This window comes from Schistocerca nitens, chromosome 12 (genome assembly GCF_023898315.1).
Source record: "Schistocerca nitens isolate TAMUIC-IGC-003100 chromosome 12, iqSchNite1.1, whole genome shotgun sequence".
In the NCBI taxonomy this organism is placed as follows: domain Eukaryota; kingdom Metazoa; phylum Arthropoda; class Insecta; order Orthoptera; family Acrididae; genus Schistocerca; species Schistocerca nitens.
In genome coordinates, this window is record NC_064625.1 from 26,608,984 (window position 1) to 26,621,291 (window position 12,308).

The 12,308-nt window shown below is 43.7% G+C and overlaps 1 protein-coding gene and 1 non-coding gene across 2 annotated transcripts in view; both read left to right on the top strand.

Annotated features, from left to right (window-relative positions):
* Positions 1-12,308, top strand: part of LOC126214876 (glutamate-rich protein 2) — a 290,884-nt gene that overhangs the window by 265,107 nt on the left and 13,469 nt on the right. Inside the window, exon 4 of the mRNA XM_049941522.1 lies at positions 12,144-12,215. Within this exon, the coding sequence (XP_049797479.1) occupies positions 12,144-12,215 (72 nt within the window). The remainder of the gene's footprint in view (positions 1-12,143; positions 12,216-12,308) is intronic.
* Positions 159-233, top strand: Trnat-ugu (transfer RNA threonine (anticodon UGU)). Its single transcript has one exon. It is a non-coding gene; the product is annotated as a tRNA-Thr (tRNA).

Consider the following 12,308-nt stretch of genomic DNA (forward strand, 5'->3'; position numbering starts at 1 on the left):
GTTAGTGTTTAACGTCCCGTCGACAACGAGGTCATTAGAGACGGAATCTGCCACGAGTAATGAGTATGATGGGCAAACATCTATTAGGACATGTTGGGAATGTGGATCTCACGGGGAGCGTGCAAGGGATAAGTCCCTGCAGACGCACCATCCTCTGTGCCCGCGGTGGCTCAGATGGATAGAGCGTCTGCCATGTAAGCAGGAGATCCCGGGTTCGAGTCCCGGTCGGGGCACACATTTTCAACATGTCCCCAATGAAGTGTATCAACGCCTGCTTTCAGCTAGGGTGTCTATTTAATTATCATTTCATTAAAAATAAAGTGTTAATATATTAAAATAGTAGTCTAGGGCGTTATAAGACACACGGGGCCCCCACAGCGAGAAACAAGTTTTCAGCACCGGCGCGAACGCGTCAATACAAGAAATCTATTTGCAGTTGCGAATATGGACAACCATCAGCTGCATAACAAAATGACGAAAATGAAAAGTTGCGCTGGTCCAGGACTCGAACCCAGACTTTCCACTTATCGCTACCGGTCGCCTCACTATTTGGCTATCCGAGCGCGACTCAGGCCAGACCTTCACAGCCGTATGTTGTCAACCATGTGCCTACAACATGTACTCATACGTCCATTGTACAGGGTGATTCACGAAGATATGCAAATATTTTAATATGTTATTCTACAAATAAAACTAAAGAAAAACGTTTGTACAAACTTAGGCTCGCAGATGTTTAGTTACGGAGTTGTGGCTAATAGAAAATTTTGCGTGAAATTTAGCAACTTCGCTAATGTGACGCCATCGTAACTTGTACGAGGTTAAATAAAGCACGGTTTCCATTTATTTTGCTGTTACTGATCTGGCGAATCTAATAACACATGTTCCAGACCAGGGGCGGTTCTAGGAGTCGGTCTAAGGGGGGGGGGGGGGCGCTAATTGGGGGATGGGGTCCTCCGCCGACAAACTGGCAAAATTTGGTGTTGCTTAAAGTAGTTTTTGATAACTGTTTTGGAGTTCATGGTAAAAAACTTATTTTCACATGGGAGATTTTATAAATTACATAAACCATGAAAAAGGTTAACTTGCAACAAATATGTTTTCATTAATTTTCTCGATACAGAAGGTGACATGAATGTAAAAACTTGGACTTGACATGAATATAAAAAAATTCTGTAACAAAATTCTGTATACTTTCGTCTTCTGCCCAATTTGTCATGCTCATTCGCCTCTGTTTCTTTTTACTGAATATGTCAATGGTATTTTCAATGTCCATATCTCTTTCTTTATGGATATTTGCAAGAAGCCAATTCATTTAGTCTCACCTGCCCCATTGTGTTACGCAATATGTCTTTATTCGTCTCAAAGTAGAGAAGCTTCGTTCAGGAGTGCTTTTGGTGACTGGAATGGTCCCAAATATTTGAAGTAAAACATATACATTTGGGAAAAACTGCTTTTCGCTTTTCTTTAATGCTTCAGTTACTGTTTCATGTCTTTTACTTTCATCAACCCACTTTTTCTTCCATAGTTACAGCTCTCCTTTCATTAAAAGCAAAGAACTCTCCAAAAACTCTTCATATTTCTCGGATGCCTGGATCACTTCATCCCCACTGTATTTTAAACAGTATGCAGGAATAAGACCTTCAAGTGGTAATATGGCGCGAAAATCTTGGGGAAAACTTGTTTCTAGCTCGGCAATAAAACGGTCCACAACAGGTAAAAATACTGTTTGCCTGAAGTATTCCTCGGCGTTTGAAGCAGGAACATTGTCTCTTTTGGTTTGTGTTGAAATAGTTCTTGGCATTCCTATTACACTTCCAATATCTTCTGCCAGTTTAACAGCGTCTTCAAAAATACTTCCGAATTCTATTTCAGAATCCATCCTTATATTACTGAACACCTCAAGCACATCATTGACATGATTTAAGGCTGTTGTTAAATCCATTTTAGGACTTTGGAGCTGTTCGCTTAGTCTTAAAGAGAAGCAATATGCTGCAGTTGCTAAAGCTATTACGAAGTCTCCTCTTCGGACAGCAGAACTAAACATACAAGCTTTACTAGCCGTTTCTTCGTTGGTTTCACGACCACTTGAAAGTTCGTCAAGCAAGATCACGACCGGGACAAATAGCTCCTTGAAAGTAATAAGGCTATCGTGTCTTTCCACCCATATTGTTGGACACATTGCCTTCAACTTTGTTTTCTTTGACCCTGTGAACGGTAGTCGTGATATAGCTTTTTCTAGGGAACTTTTTCTGTTTGCAGAGGCAAACAAGAATGCTGAAACTGATCCTACAGTTCTAATCATACACTCCTGGAAATGGAAAAAAGAACACATTGACACCGGTGTGTCAGACCCACCATACTTGCTCCGGACACTGCGAGAGGGCTGTACAAGCAATGATCACACGCACGGCACAGCGGACACACCAGGAACCGCGGTGTTGGCCGTCGAATGGCGCTAGCTGCGCAGCATTTGTGCACCGCCGCCGTCAGTGTCAGCCAGTTTGCCGTGGCATACGGAGCTCCATCGCAGTCTTTAACACTGGTAGCATGCCGCGACAGCGTGGACGTGAACCGTATGTGCAGTTGACGGACTTTGAGCGAGGGCGTATAGTGGGCATGCGGGAGGCCGGGTGGACGTACCGCCGAATTGCTCAACACGTGGGGCGTGAGGTCTCCACAGTACATCGATGTTGTCGCCAGTGGTCGGCGGGAGGTGCACGTGCCCGTCGACCTGGGACCGGACCGCAGCGACGCACGGATGCACGCCAAGACCGTAGGATCCTACGCAGTGCCGTAGGGGACCGCACCGCCACTTCCCAGCAAATTAGGGACACTGTTGCTCCTGGGGTATCGGCGAGGACCATTCGCAACCGTCTCCATGAAGCTGGGCTACGGTCCCGCACACCGTTAGGCCGTCTTCCGCTCACGCCCCAACATCGTGCAGCCCGCCTCCAGTGGTGTCGCGACAGGCGTGAATGGAGGGACGAATGGAGACGTGTCGTCTTCAGCGATGAGAGTCGCTTCTGCCTTGGTGCCAATGATGGTCGTATGAGTGTCTGGCGCCGTGCAGGTGAGCGCCACAATCAGGACTGCATACGACCGAGGCACACAGGGCCAACACCCGGCATCATGGTGTGGGGAGCGATCTCCTACACTGGCCGTACACCACTGGTGATCGTCGAGGGGACACTGAATAGTGCACGGTACATCCAAACCGTCATCGAACCCATCGTTCTACCATTCCTAGACCGGCAAGGGAACTTGCTGTTCCAACAGGACAATGCACGTCCGCATGTATCCCGTGCCACCCAACGTGCTCTAGAAGGTGTAAGTCAACTACCCTGGCCAGCAAGATCTCCGGATCTGTCCCCCATTGAGCATGTTTGGGACTGGATGAAGCGTCGTCTCACGCGGTCTGCACGTCCAGCACGAACGCTGGTCCAACTGAGGCGCCAGGTGGAAATGGCATGGCAAGCCGTTCCACAGGACTACATCCAGCATCTCTACGATCGTCTCCATGGGAGAATAGCAGCCTGCATTGCTGCGAAAGGTGGATATACACTGTACTAGTGCCGACATTGTGCATGCTCTGTTGCCTGTGTCTATGTGCCTGTGGTTCTGTCAGTGTGATCATGTGATGTATCTGACCCCAGGAATGTGTCAATAAAGTTTCCCCTTCCTGGGACAATGAATTCACGGTGTTCTTATTTCAATTTCCAGGAGTGTATTTATAACTATTGGAGTATCACAAGACTTCAAAATGCACAAGTTCAAAGAGTTGCTAAAACAGTGGGTATAAATAGCCAACGGTTGTTTACTTAAAATAAGAGCTGGAACTCCTTTAAATCTCCCAGCCATGTTTGAGCCGCCATCATAGCCCTGTCCACAAAGATACTGATAGCTCAGCCCCAGTGTCTTGAGTTCTTCATCGATGGCTTCTGCAGTAGAAGTGCCAGTAGTTGATTTAAGCTCAGTAAAACCTAGAAAGTCTTCTTTGGTAACAAAGGTCTCGTGTCCATATACCTAACACAAAATGTCATCTGTTCCGTAGTGGTAACATCAGTTGTTTCATCACACATAATGCTAAAAAATTTAGCCTTTTTCACATCCTTCGATACTGACGAGCGAATAGCGTCACCAATGCAATGTATCACTTCGTTTTGGACTGTGTTACTTATCATAGAACTGTTTCGGCCACATGTACTGAAATGATGTTTTAAATCTTCATCTCCAGCATCCACACGAAAAGCCAAAAGACTCTGAAATACTCCATGTTTTCCCTGTAAAAGATCAGTTTTTTTCTTCCTTTAGCTGAGGAATTAAACCATGATCACGATGTCCTCGTAAAGGTAGGTTATTTCTAGCACACAGGACTATAGTCTTTATAATAGGCCTCAAGCGTTTCCGGTTTTCTTCAATAACTGAAGATTTCTTGGTACTGAGGACAACGGCAATAATTTTTTTTTTGTTTTGATTCCATAGACTTGGTCAACTCTGTGGCCTTCTCTATGGAAAATTTGTGATATTTTGTGTTTTCATGATTACGAAGATCTTCCGTAGTCTTTTTGTATTTGACCAATGGTTCTTTTACCAGTGTTTTCAACGCCTATAAAAATAAATTAAAAATGTCTTAGGTAACGAATTAAATAAAGAAAAATAGTTCAAACATCAAACCTAGTAAGCACTCGAAATATTAGCAACATAGAAATTTTTGCTGAAAAATGAAACCTGATAACTATTTGAATAATTGTGTTTGTGTATCTGAAGTGTTTCCGATTAAAAACGACACCTACAAGTTATTTATGTTTTTTACGAAGCCAGTTAAAGGTTTCAATTATTTCGAATAATGGAAAGCTGTAGGCCTAATAAGTATCTGAGAGCCGATTCCGGCAACTGAAGGAGAAAACAGAACACATGCAGCACATAATCCACCACGTAACATTTTAATGTATGAAAGCGAGTACTGGCTCATCCATTCATGCTTAAATCTTGGTTTTTGCTTCCCTTATAACTGAGTAGGAAAAGAAAAGTTTGCAGGAGGCTTCCAAGTATTCTTTAAAAACTTAAGCTTCTCTGTCATCGACAGACCGACCAGGTGACTCAGACGCTACTGGTCGAAAAAAAGCTGTGACACGGAGAACAGCTCTTCCTATGTCATATGGGTCATAATATTTTTCAGTCCTTTCTGGTCTTTCTTCCTGCGAATTAAATATGCTTTAAATGTCAGTGTTACGTACAAGTGGCTCAACACAAAAGTATATAGAGTTATTGACAAATATAAATAATTTTAATTTATTATGACCACTAAAAAGTCAACATTTGTCTTCCAAAACGTTAACGTTACCCCATATCCCTCGGTCTTGTCCACTCCCACTACAAACATTCGCATGGGCGCCCTCGGTAAACAGTATTGAAATGGTCTTGTGTACTGATATGCTTAATGAAGGTACTAACCGCAGCAATTCCGTACAGTAATGACAAGGAAAGAAGTCTCAGAACAGTGAAGCAGTAAAGAGTGTAAAAGCAGACAACAATGGCTACTACAGACAGTGTTTCAGCTTCCAAATGTTACCGGCAGCCCGGAACAAGTGACTGCCGTCACCCGCCTTCTACCAATTCAGGACTGTCAAGTTACAGTTTACACACTGGAACTCTCATTTGTTTGTGAAACCAGTCCGTGAACGGTATTTAGGAGTCCAAAGGTACATAATGTCTAAGTTTCTCTCAATTTAGTGGCCTTTGCCTGGAAGTTTTGTTTGCTAACGTTCCTTTAGAAACGCTTCAAACTTTAACACGACATCAGCGAAGGTCGTTGTTTGGTTCCTCCGCTCTGTGCCATCACTCGGTCACAGTCAGATTAATAACAGCAAAACCAGGAAAGATTCCACATCACATTACTTACTGCAGGCCTACTATCTTTCTTCTAGTAGTCTGAAAATCTTTTAGAAACTTCTGAAATGCTCTCACATGTTTATAGACTATTACTGAAAATTGGTTGATATTGTTGAGAAAGAAAGCTTTGAATAATTTGTAAGGTGACAGAATAAATGAAGGTCAATTTCGCACCTTAGATAAGAGCTTTATATATCGTAACGGGAAGGTGAATATGACACCTAACTTAATTTGGCAGTAATGAGCAAATTTGCCTGCAAGTATGTAACGCAAAAGGGATGACACTCAATTGACGGTATCAACACACCGATCATTTAATGCATGTCTATGAGCGGAAGGTGAGACAAGCAGCGAGAGCAAACGTTTTGGTTTGGAAGCAATTGCGAGGAGAGGCGAAAGCCACACCACAGCATTTAGGGCACGTACCAAAAAAATTCAGATGGCTCTAAGCACTATGGGACTTAACATTTGAGGTCATTCAGTCCCCTAGACTTAGAACTACTTAAACCTAACTAAGCTAAGGACATCACACACATCCCTGCCCGAGGCACGATTCGAACCTGCCACCGTAGCAGCAGTGCCGTTCTGGAGTGAAGCGCCTAAAACCGATCGGCCACAGCGGCCGGCGAGTGCGTCCCAAGGCGGGAGTCATCGACAGACCGACCAGGTGACTCAGACGCTACTGGTCGAAAAAAAGCTGTGACACGGAGAACAGAAGAACCCAGGTGGGGAGACAGTTTGGCTACGAGAAAGACAAGACGGACATTTTCTAAGACTCTTCTCTGAATAGGCGTCAAGTGCAGAACAGGGTGCATAATGCTCTGTACGATTCAGAGGAGAAATTTGTGTGAACACAGGTAGAAATTAGCTGTAGCGTCGTTTAGCTACAACAGCGGAGAAACGAACCAGCCAGTTAGTTGTTCTTGAGAGAACTGAGAGGGCATTATAATATGCACGCTGCTCCAGCCATGTGCGTGTATATCGCCATATTCCAAGTTTAGGGATGAGTACTTTTTTCTCACATAATGAGAAACATATGGAGAGTTTCTGCTGGGAAATTCAGCAAAGGTTTAAAAAATGGTTCAAATGGCTCCGAGCACTAGGTCATCAGTCCCCTAGAACTTAGAACTACTTAAACCTAACTAACCTAAGGACATCACACACATCCATGCCCAAGGCAGGATTCGAACCTGCGACCGTAGCGGTCGCGCGGTTCCAGGCAGCAAAGGTTTAACAAGTTTTTATAGGAATAAAGGAGGAAGAGAGCGGCCATGCATGTGATAGCTCATCACAGCTAAGGTAAATACCGCGCGGAGGTATGTAAACTTGTTGGTTCACCAGCTTGCGTCCACTGTAAACTCGAGCGACCTTGGGTAATCTTTTGCTCGACTTGTCACAAAACTAACCATCCTCCGTAGACATGACTGTCATCCTAAATAGTACCGAACTTTGAACCGGAATCTGATGATTTATCATGGTACTAACCAACATCACAATGTAATTGTAAGAATAATTTTGTAAAGAAACTTCTAATTAAAATTTAATATTGTTGTGTTTACGATTAGTTAAATATCAGAGGACAAGATGCGTCATTTTCACAACTGTCTTACCATTGTCACATTGTAAACTGTGTAAAAGCGTGTGTATCTATGAAAGTTTGCAACATTAAACAAATGTTATTACAGCATACACAGTTGTGTCCTCAGTCATAGAATAAGCAACCACCATCTCACATCTTACAAATTTTGTCGATATTATTAATATCAAAAATACATATAGCCGGCTTTAGTAAAAAAAAAAAAATACGACAATAAAGTGAAACTTCCTGGCAGATTAAAACTGAGTGCCGTACCGAGACTCGAACTGGGGACCAGTTTTAATCTGCCAGGAAGTTCCATATCAGTGCACACTCCGCAGCAGAGTGAAAATCTCATTCTGGAAACAACAATAAAGTGTTATTTTTCAGTAAAAATTAATTAAATAATGCTGGTTTGTGCAGAAAATATTTTACCTCTTTATAGACGAATGGCATCTTTAAAAATTGACGCCACTTTTTATGTTTTCTACCATTTGTATTCTAACCATTAGTTATCGATTAAACTTAATAGCGCTAATCTTACTTAATTAAACTAATAACTACTAGTAAAAAATCTCAGTAACATGAAGGAAGTATTATTTAAAATTAAGAAGATATGACGTTTTGTGTTGTCGAAACTGTAGACTCTAGATGCACAAGCCTGTGACGCTTCCAATTCTGTAGCGCAAGCTTCAGATTCCTTGCGAGAGTTTTTGGCCCTATGCTCAGGTTTTCCAAAATAATCCGTTAGCTTGCGATTCATTGCAGCAACGTCTTTCATCACTCACTCAAATCTCTAACACACTATTATTTCAGAAAAAAATTGACACTTCACGACACATGATTCGGGCACACTACTCAGTTACACACTTTAGTAATATCAATAATCGTACTCGGAAAACAAGTGTTCGCTGACAGCACGTGGAAGAGTTCGAAGGACAACCGACTGTTATTAACAATCGATTTGTCAGTCGCTTGTTTTTTCGTCCAGTCGGTTTCTTCACTCGGTTGCAGCCGTTACATGAATTTTACACTCGGTTTCCGGGTATGAGTTATTTCATCTACATTCTCTTTCGGACTTTTCGGTTATCGTATCAATTTTTGGTTGCTTTTTAAAATTTAGTATCAAATACTGCCCCGTAAATTTATGTATATATAAATGAACCATCACCTTTTAACACGTATCCAAGGTTGTCGGGTGTCCAGCCGGATCCGTTCGTCGAAGTTCCACGATATTTCGGCGGATAACCGTTCCGCCATCAGCAGGTGGTGCTGATGGAATGATCTGTCTGCGCTGTGTCCGTGGTATTTATGTCCGCGGGGTCCCGAGTCGTACCCCGGCGCGGGCGGCCGGCTGCGCGCCGCGTGGTGGGAGGGCTGCAGTTTCCCCCACCCCTCCCACCGCGCGGCGCCCCGCCGGGGTACGACTCGGGACCCCGCGGACATAAATACCACGGACACAGCGCAGACAGATCATTCCATCAGCACCACCTGCTGATGGCGGAACGGTTATCCGCCGAAATATCGTGGAACTTCGACGAACGGATCCGGCTGGACACCCGACAACCTTGGATACAGCACATTCGCCGGGAAAGGCTGAGATCTCACCTTTTAACACGTTTCTCAAATATCTGTGATCAAAGTTGTAAATATCGTTTTGGAACACCCTGTATTTTTCATACTTGTTTATTGAGATAATGAGTAGCCGCCACCAACCGGCGATCGTATACACCGCGACGTCACCCCGCTCGCCAGACAACTGAATACTTTAAATATCATTTGCCTTCTACTCATTGAGCTGTATTAAAACGGACTTAATTTACGTTCATATTCCTTACTACAAACGCGTACCACGTTAGAACATGAACGTCTGGTCGGTAGGTGGGGAGAGCCCGTTGGCGTTGCCAGCACTGCAACGCGTCTACGGAATGTATGTGCCCGGGAAAATAGCACGATTTGACCCAGATGTCGGGCGATTTCGAAGTTTTTGTCTGGGGGGTTAGCTATTTAAGCGTTGGTAGGCATACCCAGCACATTCAGCTTCCTTGGTTATTGTAAGTGGTACATTAATATACAACCAGTGTACATCAATAAATAATAAGACGCCCATTTTAAGTTAAGTGATATTTATTGCATTAGACAGTAAGCTGTTTGTCGCTCTTATTCTTTTGTTAAAATGTGTTTCAAATACATTGCAACCCATATTGCTGCATAATTATATACAGGGTGTTACAAAAAGGTACGGCCAAACTTTCAGGAAACATTCCTCACACACAAATAAAGAAAAGATGTTATGTGGACATGTGTCCGGAAACGCTTAATTTCCATTTTAGAACTCATTTTAGTTTCGTCAGTATGCACTGTACTTCCTCGATTCACCGCTAGTCGCCCCAATTGAAGGAAGGTAATGTTGACTTCGGTGCTTGTGTTGACATGCGACTCATTGCTCTACAGTACTAGCATCAAGCACATCAGTACGTAGCATCAACGGGTTAGTGTTGCAGTCAGTGCAATGTTTACAAATGCGAAGTTGGCAGATGCCCATTTGATGTATGGATCAGCACGGGGCAATAGCAGTGGCGCGGTACGTTTGTATCGAGAACGAAGGTGTCCCGACAGGAAGACGTTCGAAGCAATTGATCGGCGTCTTAGGCAGCACGGAACATTCCAGCCTATGACTCGCGACTGGGGAAGACCTAGAACGACGACGACACCTGCAATGGACGAGGCAATTCTTCGTGCAGTTGACGATAACCCTAATGTCAGCATCAGAGAAGTTGCTGCTGTACAAGGTAAAGTTGACCACGTCACTGTATGGAGAGTGCTACGGGAGAACCAGTTGTTTCCGTACCATGTACAGCGTGTGCAGGCACTATCAGCAGCTGATTGGTCTCCACGGGTACACGTCTGCGAATGGTTCATCCAACAATGTGTCAATCCTCATTTCAGTGCAAATGTTCTCTTTACGGATGAGGCTTCATTCCAACGTGATCAAATTGTAAATTTTCACAATCAACATGTGTGGGCTGACGAGAATCCGCACGCAATTCTGCAATCACGTCATCAACACAAATTTTCTGTGAACGTTTGGGCTGGCATTGTTGGTGATGTCTCGATTGGACCCCGTGTTCTTCCACCTACGCTCAATGGAGCACGTTATCATGTGGAACGTTTGGGCTGGCATTGTTGGTGATGTCTCGATTGGACCCCGTGTTCTTCCACCTACGCTCAATGGAGCACGTTATCATGATTTCATACGGGATACTCTACCTGTGCTTCTAGAACATGTGCCTTTACAAGTACGACACAACATGTGGTTCATGCACGATGCAGCTCCTGCACATTTCAGTCGAAGTGTTCGTACGCTTCTCAACAACAGATTCGGTGACCGATGGATTGGTAGAGGCGGACCAATTCCATGGCCTCCACGGTCTCCTGACCTCAACCCTCTTGACTTTCATTTATGGGGGCATTTGAAAGCTCTTGTCTACGCAACCCCGGTACCAAATGGAGAGACCCTTCGTGCTCGTATTGTGGACGGCTGTGCTACAATACGCCATTCTCCAGGGCTGCATCATCGCATCAGGGATTACATGCGACGGAGGGTGGATGCATGTATCCTCGCTAACGAAGGACATTTTGAACATTTCCTGTAACAAAGTGTTTGAAGTCACGCTGGTACGTTCTGTTGCTGTGTGTTTCCATTCCATGATTAATGTGATTTGAAGGGAAGTAATAAAATGAGCTCTAACATGGAAAGTAAGCGTTTCGGGACACATGTCCACATAACATATTTTCTTTCTTTGTGTGTGAGGAATGTTTCCTGAAAGTTTTGCCGTACCTTTTTGTAACACCCTGTATAAAAAAAGACTGAATCTGTTGAAGTAATATAGTCGCTGATTTCTGAAGTCATTTTACCCAGTATAAAGTGGTAGTCCATTAAGGGGGGAGACTATAGCCCCCATAGCCCCTCCTCCCTTGCCACCGCCCCTGTTCCAGACGCGTATCGGCAGTAGCTTTCCAGAACATCCAGAGAAGCGAAGACGTAATTTCGCAAAGTTTTTAATTTATTAACTACTTGGCCCAATTTGCTTTTTAAATTCCAGACAACTGCAAAAATTTTTCAAGAGAAGTTGTAGAGAATTTAATTTTGGAAAAACGTTAATTGAAACACTATGAATGTGTAAGATAATCTGCTTTTATTAATACCTTAGCACACGTGAAATCATGTTAAACCGGAAAAAACAAAGCTCAGTGTTAAGGAAGTTGTACCGGTTGTTAGGCAGGTGGTCCTAATGTTGGGGCTGAGCAGTGTACTGTCGCAATGGAACCATACACGAGCAACACCAGAGGAGCTTCCAGGTTCGTATCTCGGCCCAACACGCAGTTCAAATCTGTAAACAGGTTTGAATATTAGAGAAATCGACGAAGATACAAAGACAAGAACGGGCTGTAGTTTCTACAGACTCCCCCTAGTCTCCAACAAATGTCACTCGTAAAAAGAGACATATCGTACCTTACTAAGATATCTTCTCTGCCCAATGCCCCTAAATCCACATAGATGCAATGTATGGCCGCATTGCCCTATAAAAATGTTCACCATGTTTCTATAAGTTCCTACTGGAATCCGGAAAGCATTTTTCCTTAACTGGCTCGTGCGTGTTTTCTGTTTCAGTTTTGCAGTATGAGCCAAACAACGCAGCCGCCAAAGAGTTCTACCCACTGATCGTCGAGAAGATAAAGCTCAGTAAGTACTGCAAACTTTTACTGCAGACTCTGCCCTACGTTATACTTTTTTCAGCTGCATCTTTCGCTTTGGCAAATACAAAGCAACACCAGA